Here is a 21949-nt window from a genome sequence, read left to right as displayed (position 1 = left end):
CTGAATGCATCGACGCCATTAAGCGTATTGCATCGCGCTACATATTCTCGAGCGCGACACAAGTCGTTAAACACGCATGACCGCAAAGACCGAACGTGGTCTTTTGACATCGCGCATCTGCAAGTGCTTTCCGCAAGTACTTTCCGCCGCGCGGAATTTCGGTGCTCGTCCGGCACCTGGTTTCAGCTGCGTGACGTTTCAAGTAATTAATCGACCGCATTACGCCTTTTGTTTCGCGTTGTCGTCTGTCATATTTACAATTGCATCATATTTTGTCGTGTCGAATGGGGAAACTTTATTGTTACCGGCTGATTAATGAGCATTTTCTCGGACGCTTAATTAATATATCGCTTCCTATTTTCAAGACAGTGAATGCCCATTTGTATCGCGTATTCGATGGCTGAATGCAGTTTTCACGGGTCATTGATTTATTTGACTAATTATAAATTGCAAATTACATCAAATCACATCAAAGACATGATGTATTGACACAACAAATGACAGATACACGGAAATTTAATATGAACCAATTATGTTTAATGATGGTCTGTATGTTTTTGCTTTTCATTTTCGTCATGCGGGACACATGTCGGTCATTTTCTACATTTTTTAAAGCGAACAAGAAATGACAAATCCCGAAATAGAGTCGCGAGTCGCGAGATAAAAGATTGGCGTAGAATTTGTGGCTGCATTATTTCGAATTGTACACCGCAACGTGGCGTGTAAGATGACGATCTGGTGAGGCATAATAATTATGGCTGGGCGTATCGGTCGTTTCCGCGGCCGCGAGTGTACGTGGTTAGTTGTCGGCTCTAAACAGCCGTGTAAGAAAGTCGTGGCCTTCTTGATAGAGCCCCTGATTAATAGCGAACGTGCGGCTTCGCTAAGCAGGCCACCCTGAAACGTACGACTTTGAGTGCCTCGCTGAGAATAATCAAGCTACATACCCGGGCCGCGAGATTCGTAGCGACATTGCGGCGTGATTGATACTACGTGTAGCTACGAATTCTGTCACAGCGAACAATATGGAAGTCAATTATTCGGAGAGAGTGTATTATTCAACTCGAGATTTTCCAAGTTCGAGTAGCTGTCGATTTTTACGAATTTTTTGTTTTATCGGTTATAATTTCGCGTTTTATCGTTGATCATATCAATTTAACATTCACTGTATACCTACGTACTTTACAGTATCTGTCATTTTACTTGATAAATTATTTCTCATTAATAGTGAGAGTAGTATTAAGAGGACTGATGCTAGTACTTATAATTATAACGCCATCATATATAATTATATAACAATTATGTCTACTTGTTGCGCTGCACGAAAACTTAAGTGTGCATTCTATACATATCGTAATTGTCGAAGGTTTCAACGTTAACTTCGTTAATAACGTAGAGGACGCGATTGCTCGTGTTCGCGAAATGCGCGTGTTACGTCAGCGGAAGTAGAACGTATGTACGTACGTTTTGTATCGCCCACCTAAGGAGACCCCCGGTAGAATTCGTGGTGGATTAATTGCCTGATGCTTGCTCTCGAGTATCCGCGTTGTGCACGCCAGCTGCAATTTTCCGTACCCCGATAAGGCTTTAAGGAAGTTTTCGCCCGGCATCGCGATCTCCTCGTCACGAGAGCGTTGCGAAGCTTGAAACATGTAGGAAATACGAGTGGCTCACCGCTGGTTTCAACTCGCAATGCTCGTGAAAATTATTGTGGAAAAAAAAGCTTCGGCGAGAGATCTACCGCACGATACGCTCGCATGTACTATCCTTTCCGATACGGGATTGCAAGCGAATGCAAAGTTACGTTCTATAAATTATGATACGCGTCTCGCGTTGGCCGTTTCGCGTAAAATACCGCCGATCATTCTCCCCGATCGCAAAAATAAATTTGTATAAAACTTTCGTGCAATCTTATTACCACACATTGTGTCCTATTATGACTTGACAGTACAGAATGGATAAAACATATTTAAAAATATATTGTGAAATGTACGAGAGCTTATCTATTAATCTTACCATTTTTATATATGAGCTCAATAAAGTTTCTTGTAAAACTAAAATTTGCATTCAGTATCGAAGAAAATTATAAAAAGTAAAACTTTATAAAGAGGATATCTGATCTCCATAGAAATTATGTATTTTCTGATAACGAATTTTCAGATACATCATCATATCGATGCGTAAATAAAACTTTAATGGAGCATCTATTGAATTTTATTTTTCCAAGTTTTAATTTAATTTTTTGCATCTAGACTCACAATCAGTAAAATAATCAGTAGAGTTTTAATATGCCAGATGCGAGAGACAAAATCTGTACTTACAATGGTTGTGAAAATTTTAATTACGAAGTCAAGGTTGGAAAATATGTAAAATAAAAATTAAAATAAAGACTTCCGCGCATTATTTATACCGCGCTTTGTTCTTAGTTAGTCCGTTTTCTATATATTCGTGGATTTTCTATTGGAACCTATACTTTGAATTTTAAATTACGATTTTGACACATTTCTCGTGTTAAGTAAATATTACGATAATAATATTGCAATATTTATAATAGGACACGATGATTCGAATATTTCTTTTCTTTTTTTGTTCCACCGAACCGAGAGGCGACCGAATTTCGCTCTCCTAAACTGTTAACGGTTTCAAATGAATTCATGGCTGCGCGATGAAAAAATCGTTACGTATGCATTGGATATGCAAATAAATTCTGCTACGGTTTCCGCGATCCGTACCTTTGCTCTTGAGTCCTAAAAAATATCGACATGTCCACGCGATCATTAACAGTAATTTCCCAAGCGAATTTTTATCTCACATTCGAGTCACCGTGGTTGGAACTATATAGCGTTACGAGAAACCGGCAGAAGTCGTGAGTTGCAATTTTATTACAATGTCGCCGGAGCGATTTATAAACATTTTATGAATAAATATTTGAGGAGAGAGAATTATTTTGGTGAATGTCAGACATTTTTAAATTAGATACGTATAATAGAGAGAATAGAGATAGGAATTGAGACACACCGATATGACTTTTGACCTTTTGAAATTTTTAAAGTTCAATAGATTATGCAGGATATGTCAGAACCACTTCTTTATGTATTCATGTAAAAACTCTATTTACGTATTCTTCGATCAATTTAAAAGAAAGATATAGCTTACTGAGAGAAAAATTTATAAAATTCTTTGTTTAATTGTTTACATCACTAAGATGCACTTATCTTAATATTCACTACTTCTATAATTTGATTTTATATACAGCAAAGCGAAGAATGTAACGCATATCTTCTATACTTTTTTTTTACGTATTAACACTTTGAGTGCTAAGTTGATTTCGGCATTGAATGTAATAAATCTAATATTTTAATAAATCTATTTTAATAATAAATCTAATTATTTTAATATTTTATTGCTTTTTTAATGTCTTAATAAAATTTATATTATTTCTTTGATGTCTTAAATTAAATATTTAGTAAAATTATTCTTAATCGGGTAAATAAGATCATCACTTACAAATGGATGATGGGATCTTTGCGGAAATTTACGCGTCACCCTGCAGATGTGAGTGGCATGACTCGTATTAATAAATATCCTATAGTGTTAATAATATTTCGACAAAAAATGCAGATCCGTGCCAGTCATTACCAATTACGGGCAGTCATCGGACACATTTTAGTTAAAGTGATGTTCGCTAAAAAAAACCCCGGGCATGTCAACTTCCCGCGTTACCCACGCAAAGGGCTCAGCCATATCGTTAATTATTCGCGGCGGTCCGTTGTCCTACGACGTCCATTTCCGGTTACAAAGGGAATCCCCCGTGTATATCTTGTCTGTTTGGATCTAGTTAACTCTTTGAGGCGCCGGTCCCTTTCATTCGACAATAATTGACATATTGTTATATATACCGAATTGCGTTAGTCTAACGAGACTTCAACCGCAATTTAATTGTGCATTTGTGACAATTATCAAATTGTTGAATCGTTGAATGCTCGCATTTATTGATCCGCAGGCGATCCTTGAAATTGTTGAACAGCTATTCATTACACGACATTCGTAAAATTGTCTTTATTATTGTTTCTTTACGTTCTTATTCTTATAGACTTCGTAATTAAAATTTTGTACTCATTATTCGATAATGATTGGCAAACATCGATTATGAAGAAGCCATTACCAAGTGCTTGGTGGCGCGAATGATTAAAGACAGAGATGCCGGATTAAACTATAACAACCTTAAAATATCGCAGACCCGACCTTTGCGCGCGCTTAACTCGAGTCTTGCCACGTCCGACTCATAAATCGCATTTTCCGCGGCATTTCGAGCAGCGAACGGTATCCTTCGTCACTGATTAGAAAACTTCACGCTTCGCCGTTTCGCTCCGGCCGAGCCATTCGCCCGGAGCCGTATTTGATTTGGCTTTAATGCGATTTTTCGCGGTAACAGCCGCGATTCGTAACTACTTACTCCCGGCAACAGCTCCGCGATCCAAAGAGAGCGAAGAAACGGATGGCGCGGCGCGCCGAACTCGATTATTCTGCCGTCCTTTTTCACCCATACTGACGAAGAAGAAGCCGCTATTCTGTTAGCTTGTTCCGGTCTGAACTTCGATTAATCCTTTTAACGATAAAAGCACCTTCGATTTCAGTACCGCACGAGCCGGTACCGGTTCGTATAATATAAAATATCGCAGAATTGACGCAAATTTCTGGCTTAATAATAATGCTTAGCAAAATTGACGGTAGTTGTAATTTCTATTTATTTTTAGGAGAAATTGAACTTCGATTTGTTGTTGTTAAAAGCACAGATTTGGCAGATTATATTTAATAGGAATGACATAAGTCACGATAAGACCGACGTGACGTTATCCGGAGAAACGCCGTTAAAATTGACGTTTCATGACAGCGCAATCAATCACGATCGCTCTTTCTCTATCGTACTATCGTGCTTGCTCATGTATTTATACGGATTTCTGAAAGTCTTAGGAAGTCATTCACATATTTCCACGTGTTACTTCCAGGTAAAGAACTATTTTTTTATGGGTATAAATACTATAAATTAGTAGGAAGTTAGAAGGCATTTCAATGGTTCTTTAATAATATCTGTCACTTGTAAATTTTCTAAAATTAATTTCTTTTTAAAACGATAATTGTCTCAAAAAGAGGGGTTTGGTACTATATAAAGTTAAATCATGTGCTCAATTATCAGTTTCTTGATGAAATTTTATTTGATCTTCGGTTAATAATAATACTTCAATTTATTCAGTTCTACAACGTAACGGCCTTCTATATCGGCCTTTGGGTATTGCGAAAGTTAATAACAAGGTCACGATGACGGTCGACGTGCACTCGCGTCTTCGGTATTATTCTGGCAACTTCATGAATGCGAAAGGGAAAGAGAACTTACGCTCTGATAACGTTCAACTCAGTCGACAGCGGGTTATCGCGGGGCGATATCTACGGTGGCTCGGGGGGGGGGGGGAACTTGACTGTGCTCGAAATGAGCGGACACCCCGTGGCAGCGCAATCGATCGTGCTCTTCCTTCGCGCGGAACTCGCGTTCTCCGCGACGCGAGATAGCGTGCAATCGCGATGCGTGAGAGCGTGCCATGTATATCGATCTCTCTCTCGAGGAAGTTCCTCCATTCATATACGCCGCGCGATATCGCCGCGTATATTTCGGATCGAGAAAGAGGGAGGGGCTCGCCTCCTTCCCGACAACGATCACGATTCTAATCTTTTTTACGCCTCCCGCTCGATTTCCCGTCGTCCTTTATCGCTTCTCAGCGTCGACGGGGAAAATCCACATGCGCGTATACTTACACACGAAACACTCGCACACACGACACGCTCCACGCTCTTCCTGTCTTCCACGTTTCCTCTTACTTGTCCCCTTCCTGTCAACTTTGTTTAATTTCTGTTTTTTTTTCGTACACGCACCTCTCAATACAAGCAAGAGTCTTTAATGATATGACGATGACCGTGATATGACATGATACGATATGATATGATATGATGAGATGATTAATGTGACCATGACCATGATTTCTTACCATGATTTTTATATTTACTTATTTGTTGCACGTTGTTTGGTGCGTCTCCGTAAGCAGTATGAGGCGCTCGCAGACCCCCTGGTCGTCGACATTTCGAAAAAGTGCCCCTAATTCCCTGAAATAATAAAGAACTTGACGTGCGAATGTCGCCGCGATTGCTTCGACATTCTAAAATTGACTCTCAACCCTTTCAAGCTCTTGGCCCGAAAAAGTAAGAACCTCGTTCTTCAACATCTCGTCGTCAATTGCAATTTTCGTTAAGATCGAGACATCAACGTTACGCAGATCGTTAATCAGTACATTAATTCATTAATTTATACACGCATAATTTTATGGCAAGATCCAGGCAACTATATGTTATTACGCGATTGAACGTTTCAAATACTTTTATGTGATGACATTTAACTTGTTAGTGATTGCTGATTAAGTCTCTAAAGTCGATTTGATTTTCTTTCGGTCATTTTATACCAGAAACTTTCGATTTTTGTTTCTGGACAACATATTAAACGCGCGGGTTCTTAGAGTTTTGTCTTGAAATAATGAAGCGCGGATTACAGGATATGAATAAAAGGATGGATAGTTATTTGTTTTAGCTTTTGCGAATAAAAGGAGCGCGAGATCGACGGAAAATAACAAAAAACGGAATACCCACGAAAGCCTCTCTGTCGCTTCGTCGCGTCTCGAGGGAGCCTCGGGAATTAATTAGCGTGTCTCGCGCGATACATAAAACGGTCGGAGAGGGAGACGACTATTGTGCGTCAAAGAAATAAATAGGACTGACTCGGAAGAGGAACGTCGGTAGGGCTGAGGGTGATGGAAGGGTTCAAAGAGGAAGAGAGGAGCACAAAAGAGCTGGCCGGTGTTGCCCGCGGCGGAACGGAAGAATCGAGTTTTCTGCGTCTTTCGCCTAGTCCTCAATGAGAACGGGATCGATCTTCTACTCGATACTCCGTTTTCACGACGATACGCGTCTCGAAAATTCACTCGGAGATCGGAAAGAGAAACTAAATGGTCAAGGAGAAATATCTCGCATAATTCACAGTTAAACGCGACGAATCTATACATATTTGTATCTTTTGACGTGACAATACGGATCTCTAATTTGAATTTTTTCGCATTAATTTCAAGAAAAATTCTCAGAACTTTGATAAATGTAATACCACAGTAAAATATAATGAAATCGACGGTAACGCGCGCGCCGCGCTCTTTACCACATTAAACGAATGAAATCGTCGTAGCGCGAGAGACGGGGGCTGCTTTTTTTCACATCCCCGACGTCGCGTTCCGACGATCCTCTTCGTAGAATCCCCCATACATATGTGCACCCTTTCCCGTCCCTCGCCCTCGCCCCCTACCCCCTCTAGTGTGTACATATATTATATGTACGTAAATGAGTATATATATATACGCGCGCGCGTGCTACATGTGCACACGCGTGCGAAGACGAAATGTCGGCCCAGCCAGTCGGCTTTTTGCGGAGCGCTGGCAGTCTGTAAGTTGAGTTTAATGCATGTTGTTTTGTCTGTCCTTGCATGCAGGGATTCGGTTTTGTAACATTCGCAAATAGTGCTGACGCGGACCGGGCACGTGAGAGGCTACACGGCACCGTGGTTGAGGGCAGAAAGATTGAGGTGTGCATGAACTTTCTTATACTTATATATATATATATCTATATATATATATATATATATACATACATATATATATACATCGCCATTAATCTCCATTACGAATAGATGTAATCTTTTTTCTTTCAGGAAAGTCCCGAGTGGGCGCATTCCTCTTCGGAATGCGCGCACTCGTGATGTGAAACGGCGACCACGATGTAAAGCTCGACTCATTCGATTACGCGACGGATTCATAAATCCATCTCTCTAAGTACACGTTTCCGTGATTTTACGTCGAGTAACAGTGGTCGCCTGATAGCTTTAAGTCGTGCACTTCGAGTCCCGAGTGTTCATCTTCTGTGTCCATTGCGACTATAATATTCATAGGCAAATTAATTGGTCATTAACGATAAGCGAAGGATCATTGTTAATCCTGATGTCGATGAAATATCTCTATTTATTGCGAACGCTATTTGCATTCTGGAACATAATAATATTGATGTCGAAGAGAGATGGACATTCGCGACGCGAAGGCCGTTGATCTAATTGTAAGAGACTAGAATAAATCGCTATGCGATCGAAAGAGACGTCAGGCTGACGACGCAATCGTAGACGCGACCGTTTTACGAGATACGGCTACGATTTGAGCTATCGACAGTCTACATTGCGATTCGACGGAGCGTTCTTTAAAAAGAAAAAGGGATAGTTAACTATATCGCAATAATTAACAAGACGTGAGTTAATTTCACGGGCTCGAGAACGGATAGAGGTAGAGAAAGAAAGAGAGAGGGAGAGGAGAGGAGGACAGAGAGGACGATCTCGGATCGCAGGGGCTCGAGAGAAAGAGATTTCTCTCGTGGCCTGGATCAATCTGACTGATGGCCACTCGTAGATCCACGAGTGGCACGCGAGCCGCCGCCGATTGGCGAGGCTCGATATCTGCTCGAGGGTCTCGAGTGATCCACAAATTCTCTTTCCCGATTGGTCGGCCACTCCGTCGGTGAAAATCGGTACGCGGGAGAAAGTCCTCCTCGTCTCGATCAAACGCGCGATGATCCGTTCGCCGGATGGATTTTGCTCATATTGTATTCGCGTATTTATTCGCCTTTTCTTTTTTTTTTCTCTCTTCTCTCTCGTTGTTTCTCTGTTGCGGTATGGCCTTAATCCATTCAGTTGCACACGTGCGCTCATGCGAGAAATCGTATATAACTTCACCTTTTATCAATGTGTCTCGAGCTCAGAGATTATCTTTGCGTTGTCGAAGTAACTGTAAATCCCGTACGGTAGTTGATTTTGATAAGCACCGTCGGATCGACCGAAGGTAAACGAGGCGATCGGATATGGCAACAATTTTGTCAAAATAATACTTCAAATTTTCATACTACTTTATATGTATGACATACAACATCCATATAAAGTAGAAATATATCGTAATGACATAAACAATTTCATAAATTAATAAATAACTGCGTAAATTTAAATCGGTAAATCAATTGGTTGACAATTGTATTCATTCGCTTTCTTCATTTTGATTACATTCTTTTCACACAGACATGCCATGCAGAATTCTGAACTATAAAACATATATAATTAACGACTAATAGTAATAGCTATCTATGTGCAGTAAAATAATTTCGCTCTTGCTGAAAATCTTCAGATATTTTAGTAATACGGTAATAGGGTTTTTTATTGTCGCGTGCAGTTTTTATAGCTCTCGGCCGACCACGCGACGACCGCAGCACCTACTGCGTTGATGCTGATATGAAACAATAACGGTTCAACCTAATTGAACAACTCGATTAATTATCTTCTCATGGTGGCTGGAGCAGCTTGTCGGGCTCGTACGCATCGCGTAAACCAACGCTTTAGCTTCATTTAGCTAGCAACCGCGTCTTCGAAATATATCGTTTAATATTACGCAAATGCGCGCAAACGGAGGAAATCTTTCGATTATATATTTTACGTGAAAATATATTTACTTCACTGCACTGATAATTCATTCTATAAAACTTGGTATAGCTGACGAGAAGATTCATTGCTATTTTTTTTTTACATTCGAGATTACTGTCAAAGAAATCGCATCCGATAAGATAGCGCGTCTTCTTCCGTCGTCATTATATTGCTTTTCGGACGTAATAGGATTATATTCTTGAATCACGGCCAGTGATTACTCCTTCGGATCCTTCGGATTTTTTCCGGTTCGATAATACCGTCCGTTTGATCAGGCAGGCCGTCTTATTGCGACTTTAATGGCTCAATTAAAGCTTGAAAGCCCGACGTTTCTGCGACTCGTCGATTTACTGCACCAATGGAATTCTATGGCTCGCGATAGTTTTATAAAATAACGCGAATTTTCAAACGGGAATTTCACGAGACGAATATATATCTTTAAGTCTAAAATGTCACAGATTTCGAAAACCGTATGACAGAAGTTGTTGCCGATCCTTCCGCCTCGAGAATCTTGGTAATACTCAAAGCGAATAAAAAGAGACGCATCAGGGTTGCTTGCCAGCGCGGATTCAGAACTGTCACATCAAGCTGTCATATTTTAAGCGCCAGCTACAAATCCGCGCTGTTAGTACCATCATCCCTGTTGTAAGATCAGTCTTGTTAAACGAGAAAAGGTAAGATCCGCGTTGGCGGCACCCCGGATGCAAAGTGAACGAAGTTGAAGGGGTGGACGCGCTCGAAACAACGCGATAGTCGTCGAACGACGAGTAAACGAACCGCATACAAAGGAGCTGGAAAATCCGCTGGTTGGATAATCCGGCTGTTGTGTTGGGTTCGGTTACCATGGGAAAAGAGAGTAACCAAAAGCACAAAAGCGGTACAAAACGAAAGACAATTGTAAAATACGGTCGTGTCTCACGCAGATCTCCTGTTGTTCTATAGAGAGCTTCTGCGCGAGAGAAAGAGCGAGTAAAACGGTAGAAAAGAGCGAGCGAAAGACTCGCGTACTGAATAGTCGATTGAAAAATCTGAGAGAGCGAGCGAAAGAGAAAGAAAGAAAGAGAACAGATGGTCGATGCGATAGGATCGATCGATCGGGCAAACGCTGATCGTGGGACACTGAGGGGGCCACTGAAAAAGGACCTCGCTAAGTGTCCGAAAAGGTAAGGAAATCCATCGCAGCGGAAATCGTTTACCGGCAAAGCAAAGACCGGACTCATATGTGTATGATAAAAAATTACAACTCGCACTGCCCGCTCTCTCACGTGATACACGAGAACCGTGCCATGGTCGATTTTCACTGGTAGATTAAGCTTTTTGTTTTTTTCCCCCCTTATTTTCTTTTCGATTACTTTTTCACACTCGTTTTGCATTTTAGCATATGTGAATGAAATTTTTAACGGCTTTTTTGTCAGACCTTTATCGGAGTGTACTCCTACACTCCGTAGTGACGAAGTATTCATTTCAAAAAAGAAAATAGAAGAATTGTTTGGACAAGAGTTACATAATTTTTATTAAATTGTGTTTCTGCAGCACAAAGAGATATTTTAAAATTTGAAAGCAGAACGCAATTGTTGTAAATACTTCGTCATTCGAATTTTATTTCTTAATCGTCAATTTTTTTTAATTACAAAGAGTTTTTTTTTCTTTTTTGACCGGCACACGCGTAGCGCTTTTTCCTAAAATAAAATCCTACTTGCGATATTTATGATGTAACTAATAAACATATAATACGTTTAGAGTATATAATACTAGCGTAAACTGTGTAGATGTGTAAGGATGTAGAACTCACCAAAACAAAAGCTCAAGTACTTTCGCAAGTGGCAATCGAGACAATCGGAAAACATCGCGCTAATTACACGTTATAATGGCGCAATAATGACGTTTCTTCCGCGAGCAATTTGCATTTTATTTGTACCTTACGATCGAGTTTTTCGTGAAGAGAAAACTATGCAGGTACGAAAGATCCTTGCACCGTTGCCAATTAAAACGCGAGAGTGGTTTTAAAACGATTATATCTTGTACGTCATCACTCTTGTGTGACGTTTGACCCGTTTCACTCGAGCGCTAAGCACTCAGGCCCTTTGTTGAATTTTCTAAGAGCCGTCGTAGAGCAAGAGGTTAAAAAAGAGGCGTGGACGCTGAAACGCCAGGAATAACGAGATGGCAGGGAATAGTAAAAAGAACGAGCTCTAACGAGAATTCTTTTACGCGTAATTTTCTCACGAACGTGGCGTAGCACTTTAATTGCGGAAAAGATTAGGGAGCGATCTTAAATTAGAGACCGCGCCTTTTTTCCGGTTTTTCACATTAATTTCAAGCCAGCGGAGTTCCAAAAAGATACGGAATAAAAATTCCGCGACGTCCGGCAGAAATTTCTCCGAAATTCACGGGGGGACCGATGTATTTATTGTAACAATTTGCGAGAGGAGGAGGGCAGAGAGATTTAAGGGGACGCACAATTAGCCTTTTGCAAATCTCTCGCAACGTCTTTTGAGGGAGAACGGCACTTTATTAGTTAATCTCCTCTGAGAGACTTTTTAATTGCCGGCGCAACTTTTTAATGTCCGGATCTCTCTCAAGCTTTAAATAATTCCGGACACTAATTCGATTCAGCGACTTTAGAAATTAGACCCCCGAGTGAAACGGAAGTTCCAATATCGAGCGTTGATTGCGAGATCGATTAGATGTGCGATTTCGCGTTTTTTTCGCTATAATAAGCGTAATTTAGCGGAGATTGCTTTTTTACGGATCAGCAAGCGGCAGCGCGCTACGCATATTCGCATTTAACGCACAATTTAACGCGCTCTTCGACGAGCAGGAGACAAACTGGTGAAATTTAGCGTCGTTTATCGATGTATTTATTCGCGGCGTTCATCATTGATGCATTCTTATAAAATCGATGGAAAACGTCAAAGTGCCGAAATACAAGGAGAATTAATCGAAGAAATTTATGAATATAGAAATTTTAGATACGGGAGAAAATTATTATACGTACATTATTATCGGTATAATACACCCACGTCTAATACCAAGTGTCTACGATAATGATAATAAATATTAACGAACACTAATGCGAATGTTGCTTCGCGTCTACAAATTCCCCGAGCGTAACTCCGAAGCACAAATTCGCCGGAAGCATAATTCATATGGGAAGATACGCGGAAGTACGCGCGGCTTGCTGCAGCCGACGAGTATTACGGAACAAAGAGAGAGAATATTATTTCCCGAGTAAAGCGGACTTTTGCTTGCTCGTTATTAATTTCTAACACGCGACGGAACTTCTTGTCGTTGGACACGCGCGCTTCGCGTCGCATCGAGTTCATCTATCGATTTCGCGGTCTTTTTCGTTGCCCCCGTTCGCTATCTTCGTCTCTTGCCTCTTCCGCTCGTAACAAGAGGTCGAAGACGCAACTTCCAGGCGGAAACGTACTGTAAAAGACAGGGCTTTTGATAATCGAAGAGTATCGAACGAGAGGAGATACTCGCAGAAAATTGATGCTATTTGCAGACCAGTTTAAAGCAGCTCGCCGTAACGCTTTTATAACAAGGGGCAGATGCTCGCGACAATCAGCGGATATCACATTCAATGGCTCATTATCTTAATGAACGTCCTTTGTAATCGTCGCTCCGCATTGTTCCGCGCGTTGATTCGCTACATCTTTGAAGGCTCGACTGCCTTCGTCCTTGCCTTGCGTCAGACTTTTTTTCTGTTTTCTTCTTTTTGTTCTTCTCTCAGTTTCCGGATAAGAGCTTCTTCATGAGCGAGCTACAATCTTCACGAGATTGAGTTAGATTGAGTTGAGATACCTCACAATAACTTCCGATCTTTCATAATCGCGTTGGAATTGAAGTGTTTTGGAAAACCGAGCACGTAGGGAGGATATACTCTTCGATTAAACGCGATGAAATTTTCTCTCTCTCTCTCCGTCTACTGTTATGAATTTTTGATTTTATCATGGTCGACAAGTATATGGCGTTCATTTATCTTCGACCTTTTGCATTTTACTGCACTAGTGGATAGCGAGTTGAGATTATGATGATGAACCTTCTTGTCTCTACGTTCCTGTCTGTCGAGATATCACCCGAGCATTTGTCTCTGATAAAAAACTCGAGTAGATCCGTCGATAGCGGGCAAAAAGCGTCGCGTGTAGCGGAAAATCCACACAGAACATTTGAGCGAGTCGATCGAGCGGTTGATAAGTGCTTATGGCAGTTCAGCTAAGGAACAGCCTCGAATGCATAATCCAACGCGATTTATTGCGCGCCATGACAAATGACACAGAGGCTGCGGAAGCCTGAAATTACGTCGACCCACCTAGGTAGGCGAAGAATGCAGATTAACGAGCAAGAACCCGGTAAGAGAGAAAACGGCAAGAAGTATCGTCGAAAGAAAAGCGCTCCTGCTCTTAACGCACGAAGCTGGCATTCCGGGTCGAAGCCGCGCAGGGGATAATGACGATGCTAATACCGCCGTAAGACGATCTAAAATAGACAGGCGAGGTATAAAAAGAGGTACGGCGAGCGGAGGACGAATAAACAAACGTACCGTAACGTACCAAATGTGCGAGGAATTTTAGAACGTTTCCCGCGCGTATCTAAAGTGAAATAAATTTGAATATATAAGTAATGAGATGAACAAGCAGAATTACTCCGACATAATCGTCAAATAATGCTTTCACGTGAACATTATGTATGTACTACAATTTACATAACCAAGAAAAATAAATGGATCACTTACGCAAAGGGATAACATTTACAGTATCCTTGTGAATTATATCATCCGTGTCGAATTTTTTGCGCTTACGATCGCGCGATGAACGATACGGAAGGCAAGATGAACATTTTTAAGACTCGAAGAGCTCATGCACACATCGACGTTGTGAAAGATCGAAAATTATGGTTGCTGCACGCGCGACATGAATGTGATATAACGAGCTTGGCCTTGGCGAAACGACGGTAAGGGGTCGGAAAAAGCTCTTCCTGAAGATGCAAAGGAGTAGTCGACATTCTAGGTCAACGACGACCACAACGACGACGACGACGACAACGACGACGACGACGATGCCGGAGGGTACGATCCTTTTCGCAGTAACGTGCAAACATAGCACTAGCAAAGGCAGATCGACGAATCGGCGATTAAATCGCGCATGAAAAATTCATACAAGGTTCCGTGAACAGAATTGGAAAGGAGCGTTTCCACGACCACCATTTTATAACTCATTGAAAATTCAACCGCGATGAAGACCTAAAGGAAGAGACTGTGTATAAACAACGTAACGAATTTCTTGAAATTATAATCGCGCCGCATGTTTAAGCAATATAAAGAAGAACCCATCTTTCTCTTTCCGTTATATTTGATGTAGGAGCTTACAGTTTTGCAACAATATCCATCCAACTGCAATTATAAATTATTTTATTCTTCGCGTCTGTTTCTTCATCACTGCAAAAATCCATCTCGAAGGTAAAATTCGAATCGTATTTTTTGAAACAAGGAGAAATCTTAAATATCCGTATATTTTTCGCATAATCCTGCAAAGTGCGTCATGTACCCAGTTAAAATGCTGCGCAAGCAAGTAGCAGCTCGGAAAATACTCGTGAGAGTCCCGTAACGGATTAGAAGATTGCAAGCGGGATTAAAAGACGTCGGCGGCGGGAAAGTCTTCAGCTGATAACGCGAATGACCAAGCACGGTGAAGGAGCCAGTTCTCCTCCATTAGGGTCACGGGTGTAGCACGGGTATCGGGTTAGTAAGCAAGCAAGATGACCAATAGAGGGATGGGAAGCGGGAGAGAAGTAGGACTTCGATTACCTCGTACATTTTCGCCGCACGATCCCAACACGACCCGGTATAGAAGCGACGACGTCGGGTGGTCATAGGTTACGTACATCGCTTCCGGTATTAACGACAGGTTACTTTACCCTATGCCACCCCCTCGAACGGTTAGCCCCGCAGTCTGCCGCTGGTCGAGTTTTCGGCCTTAGCAAGTCAAATTTATGCAGATGTCCGCTCGTCGAAAGCGAACAAGCGAGGCTGCTCGAAATTTCCAAAGTGCCATTTCGCTTATTCGACTGGCCGCCCGGCCTCGAAGGTAACTCCTAAGTCCGGATCGAGCCTTCTCTCTCTCGAACCTCCCCCCTTCCCCCGTGACCCCTAGGAACAAGATAAGTGCTCGGGAAACGTAGATTCTCCGGGCAGGAGTTGCCGGCGAGAATCGCGTCGATTGTTAAATCCTTCGAATGCCGATCGTCCTTGTACGGGTCTTGATTAATGCGACCATTTTGCCTTCATCGGTCTGCCGCCCGTAGCCAATTGCACCGTTCGATGGTGGTATTATGCGGGATAGAAGTAAATGGTATTTCATTAAGCTAGGAGAGATGTCTTTTTTTTTTTCTTAAAAATTTTGAAAAGAAATATTTATCCAAAGAATAAATCTCTTTCTTGCATTATCCTATTATTATCAAGAAATATGTTTTCGTTGCACACGTTATTGCGCAAGTTTAATTAGCGATTATAATTACTGTTACAATAATTGTTGCTGAGATAGTATTGCAATTTATTGTTATCGCCACTTAATGTTAAATATGCTTGCGTAACTCACAGTTTTATAGTCTTCTACTGTAAAAATTGCACATAATGTGAACATAAAGCAGCACTTGAGATTAAATATGTGATAACGTTGACCAGAGAACGTTCTGGGGAAAAACCTGTAATATTGATTTACGTATAATTTTAGGCGGTATACTTCACGCTATACAGATAGTGGCATAACAAGGCCGTCGATGCACTTTTTCGCTGCAATCCTGTCGTTTGCATGTTATTCAGTGGCCTGCATCCATAATTTTTTCCTTGCCGAATCAATAAAGTCACGTAAGACCGTGACTGTCTCTTTAGAACCTTCCTCGGTGTACGCCGATAAGATCCACCAAGGGCGAGAATGTGATATATGGAGATATCGATCTTTTATACTTTTATCTCGATCGCTGAATTTTATTCGATGCGCTTATATACGTGTGTATACGTATATGTCTATTCTCGGCCTCAATTGAATCGAGCTTAATGCGCCAGAATTAACCGCGTTATTAAAAATAATAGCTCAACAGAAATATTGGCCCATTTTATGATCGCTAAACAATAATTCGAATCTCGCAATTTATATCTGCGTTTCGAGGCAATATCAGAAAAATTATTTAACCGCGATTTTATTTTATTGTCTCGCATTATTGTTACAATCCGTTTCGGATCAACAATATTATATAGCGTTTTGCCAAAGTGCGCATAAAGGAATACAAGTGATAACACCCAAAATTTAAATTGCCCGTTGGTGTCAGCTTGGTATCATTAATATCAGCAGGTATAATTTGCAAAACAATCGGTTGACTCGGGTTATACATCATTCGCGGTACTTTCCATCGACTGAACTCTGTTGAATGCAATACACTGATTCGCGAGCGCGCGACACGCGCAAACAAAAATTCGCCAGCGTGCCGCAATTGTTTGACAGAAACAAGGTGGCTTACGCGTCGTCACGCTTGTTTATTATCGACGTGAATCGATTCACGCGATTCGAACATTTCCGTCGGTTCGTGCTTCGCTTATTTGTTTGTTCGTTAAAGTGTAGTCGAACGCGATTTTTGCAACGTTACGTTTTGCAGCATCGTGCACAGTGGTAAACTAGACGCTGGCAAAAACTAAATTAAAAAAAAATTTACATAGAAAATTCAGATGCATTTTTTGGACATTTTTATGGATTGATATAGGTTAAAAAAAAATCTGTAACTATAACAATAACTTAAATATTTTACAATTTTTATCACGTATTATTTTTGGAATTTTCTACTCTGAATGAATGATGAGGACACCGCGTTACGTAGCGCGAAAACTTTTGTATCTTCATCCGACTCTACCGTTCAGCCTCAACTTCCCAATAATGTTCGTTTAGCCATGCTCTACCTGTGACGCGAGATGTACGGTAACTACCAAACCTTCGTTACCGGAAACAAGATCGTAAAATGCAAATTGCTCGACGATGCACCGCGCCAGGCCGGGCGTGATTGGCCTGAATAAACTCCGTAACTCGCAATCCTCGTGAGAGTCAATACACGAACGCTCAAGATGCGTTTTGACTACCGCGAATTCGAGAAGGAGGCGCGATAGATAATTTTAATTCACCGTTACCTCTCGATTACGATCGCGCAGGAAAATTACGTTTCGTGGAAGGTCTTTCAAGAAGCGAAGTTATGATGGGGTCATTTAGAAAGAACAGATAGATTGACACAAAAATTTGATTGACGAATAATATTAACACATCTCATAAATTTTATTACACATATTATGCTGAACAAGTAATTATTACAACTTTTATTTTTATATGTATTCTAAAAAATATATACTCTAACTTATTTATTTTGACGTTATTAAAATACTTATTTGTTATAATAATTAAATCTTCATAAATAGCAAAATTTTATTTTACTTACGATGGAAAATTGTCCGAGTAAATAAGGTATATCGCTAAGAAATTCAAAGATCAACCGAATGTTATTTGGCCACGGCTGTCGGGAAACATTTGTGCTGGATCGACATACGTTTTCGTACCACGCTTCAAACGTAGAAACGTCGCGATGCCGTACCGTACGGTATGATATCGCAGATCCTTTGTGTCTCGATAGTATCCCCGCTGAAGTGGGCGCAAAGTGGGACAGGAAAACGAGAAGGCGGACGGCTGGTTGTTAGATAGGTAGGTGGAGGATACAAAAAGCAAAGCAGAAGAACCCATGGTAAGCGAAGCGTTCGATAAAGAACGAGAAACAAGTCGCGATCCACCCGGAAACTTGTCTCTTTTTGCCAGACGCGAAGGTACTTGAGCGAAATTGAAATAATCGGAAATCGACGGAAGGCTTGTGCCATTGTTTTCTCGGTTACGTTGGGAAGTAAAGAGAGAGAAAGAGAGAGAGGGCGGAGGAAACCCGACAGATGCGAAAGAGCAATCGGTTTCTTTTTTTTATTACTTTCATTAAACTGTCCCGCGAAACTGATATCCGTAAAGCGCATAATAAAACAAATTAGTTGCGCCCTTCGACATGTTTGACTTTTATTTAACCACGTCGTCGTGCTCCTTCGCTCTGCTCTCTCTCTCTCTTCCTCTCTCAACAATTGACGCGCATGTAAAGCTCTCTTTGCGAGTCGACGAGATTAAACGCGAGAATTGTTCGCACGCTATTTAAGCGTGTATTGTACGCTGCCGTTGTATTAGTTACGGTACGCGGTGCGACTAAAATCGTTTTATTGTCGATATTTAGCTCACGGATCGATACGCCAATCGTATGCAACATTGTAATGCTTATTAGAAAGCGACAAATAAACGTAAGTTACATAATGCCAGGCATTGTCGGATAATATATCGTCGATCGTCACTAGAGCGTTAAATTCGTCGACCGCGAAGAATTTTGCAGTTTCTAACTTCTGAAATAATGCCAACGCCAAATTTAGTAAATGGTATCTTTCTGTTCTCTGAAAATAAAGTTGTGATAGGTTTCAATCCAATTCCAAAAATATATATAACGTGTAAAATATATCTGATGTACATTTATCATTCGAATACGTTTGTGCGGAGAAACTATTTATTTCAAGTTTCTCGTTCAATTTATCATATACATCGAACAATATTTTTTCTTTATTTTGGAAGTTAGAAACTGTAAAAGAGAAAATTCTCTTTTGCTTTGAAAAGAGATTTTTATATATTGTTATCTATATGTTTATTAATGTTAAGATAATATTCCTTGAATTCGGACGTATTTTGAAATAGTTATATTATAATTGATACGTGAATTTGATAACAATTTTTTTTTTTTTTTTAATGTACGTTTCGTCAAAGTCACAATTCCTGAATTATTTTTTAAATTGATAAATTGATTTGTTTGATACATGCTTGATTGCAAATTTACGTATCAAAGGCCAAAATTGAATGGCAGAAAAAATTTCCCAATTCAAGTGAAAATTTGTGTAGCGTTTGCACGTTTTAAGCACCTATCGTTGTGTACGTACATACAACATACGACATACGCAATTTATGTAACCAATATAGCGTGAAACAATGATCACCATTCGTCGAATTTGATACGTGAATATAATTGAAACGGGTCGCGTTAAAGAAAAGCAATCAGAGGAAAATAACGTGCAATCGCCTACATAATTTTTAATCTTTTATTAAACATTACTCATAATTCGCTTGTTCGATGCAGGAATATGTATGATTATCGCATTTTGAACCAAAATCACAATTTCACGATGAATAAAGTCAGAGCCGCAGAGCTGCAAATTGCGCTCTGCAAATCCGATTCCGCATCGAACAATGCATATTTGATTACAGGATCCGCGCGCGCGGCCCCGTGAAATTGCCAAAGTTTCTCACATTTTATTCAACTCAGGCGTATTTTCTATGACTTAACATCGCTTTTACGCGACCGTGATTTGTTCCATTAATGGGATAATTATTGCAACGTTCGTGAGTATTTCAATGGAAGCTCCTCCACATAGTTTTCCCGCCGATAATTAACTTTAATCAAATCGTGTTATTGTTTCGGACTTTTTGAATTTAATTGGTCGCTGATGGATGGCAATTTTCCAAAGTTTTTTCGTATTTCATGTATATAGAGACTCTCATCCAAAGATTCTTTTTTTAAGGATTTTTAATAATTTTTCGGTATATAAAGTGGCTACGCGCGGATCCTGAAGATGGGCGATGTTAGTTGGAAATCTCTTATAGTTTGGAAAAAATTCGGTTATTCTAATACCTGCTTCTTCTTAATTCGACAGGTGAACAACGCAACAGCGAGGGTACAGACGAAAAAACCGCCGACGGTGCCGAACGGTAAGTGGGCCGAAACTTTCTTATTACTTTTATCTTCCCGTAACTTTTGCTCCTCGGAGCTTTCTTCCGAGTCGCTTGATATAACTTAAATGCCCCAAGCTATGACAAGGTTCCATTAGAGAACCTTAAGCTTAAACATCGTATATAGGGCATCCTGCGTCATATTACCGAGTTATATATTGGTAAAAATATTGGGAGTAGAAATATTTTGCGAAGAAGAGTCGTAAATCTGAGTAGATATAATTTGATTAGAACTTAAAATCACTTTTCTTGCAGTTAAGTTTAATAACCGAAAAATTCTGCATCGCTTGAATAAAATGAAAGCTATCTTAACGTGAGATTATATTCAGATTATATAGTATTGATGTGAATTATGCTTGCGGGTATTTGATGCGTGAAATTGAAGTTTTACGGAACGTAGCTGAAGCTCTCGTTAGAAAAATACGACCGTGCTTTTGAAAGCGAATCGTGAAATAGCCGATCGCGCGTATTGCTCGCACACGGGGGCCGGCGGTCTATCGTATGAAATAATAAAAAAATATAGCTCGTATATCATTTCTATCATACACGATCTATGCTGTACAAACGTCGAGCGTATTTTCCCGAAGAATATTGCGCGAGAAATATACATTTTCTATAATACATTCGCCGACTTCGTCGATGTAAAGATGCAAAAGTCTTCCCTTATTACGGAATAAGACGAAGGAAAGCTTCGCAGGGCGTTTTAAATTCTGCGATTTTCTTTTACACTTCTCTTCCGTGCATCGCAATGGGAAATTTGCTCAATGTAGGCGAACAAAAATATTCTACATGGTTACACATATACACTTACACATATGTTCTATATATATTTTTCGTTTCAAGAATATTTGGTTTAGCTATGTGAATCTAAAATTCAAATTCAGTATCGGAAAAATGTATGTACACATTTGCATAGAAAATCTTGAGCGTAAAAAGAGTAAGCTGCTTTCTACAATGTTTTATTTATCGAACAAAACATTGTAGAAAACAACTTACTCTTCGCTCCGAATCAATAATGGAATTTAAATAATTAATTATTCACGTTTGTAAAAGAAATTTATAGAATTCGGGCTGACTCTTTAATAAACATGTCGTGCAAAATAATTTCGTTAAATTAGACATATTTTGTACTGTGCTCACGTCCATTATGAGCGCGACACGCGTAATGCCAGAGAACTGGATTTTAAACTAAATCTAACCTCGGTCCGGTCGTACGGCCCGATTTAAATTGCGGCTTAATCCGGATTATCTGACGGACCACCAGCTGCGAAGAGAACACGTTGCAAATATGTGGTATTACGTAACCGGTTACTGCTCAAATAGGCTCTCCGCTGATTACACTATGAAGTCCTTCAGTCTGCCAGATATCTCTAGGTCACAGTTAATACCTAAAAGCTTTGCAAAATTCTCTAAAACTATACTTATGGGATATTTGTAAAATTACATGGGTTTCACA

The 21949-nt window shown here is 40.2% G+C and overlaps 1 protein-coding gene across 10 annotated transcripts in view; it reads left to right on the top strand.

Annotated features, from left to right (window-relative positions):
* Positions 1-21949, top strand: part of LOC139819386 (RNA binding protein fox-1 homolog 2) — a 255553-nt gene that overhangs the window by 180791 nt on the left and 52813 nt on the right. For 8 of the 10 annotated variants that reach the window (XM_071788685.1, XM_071788680.1, XM_071788678.1 and 5 more), the window contains 2 exons: positions 7580-7672; positions 20418-20472. In XM_071788685.1, coding sequence (XP_071644786.1) covers positions 7580-7672; positions 20418-20472 — 148 coding nt within the window. The remainder of the gene's footprint in view (positions 1-7579; positions 7673-20417; positions 20473-21949) is intronic. The other 2 variants (XM_071788687.1, XM_071788686.1) reach the window with 1 other exon arrangement.

Source organism: Temnothorax longispinosus, chromosome 9, assembly GCF_030848805.1.
Source record: "Temnothorax longispinosus isolate EJ_2023e chromosome 9, Tlon_JGU_v1, whole genome shotgun sequence".
NCBI lineage: Eukaryota > Metazoa > Arthropoda > Insecta > Hymenoptera > Formicidae > Temnothorax > Temnothorax longispinosus.
This window is presented reverse-complemented; position numbering and strand designations above follow the sequence as displayed.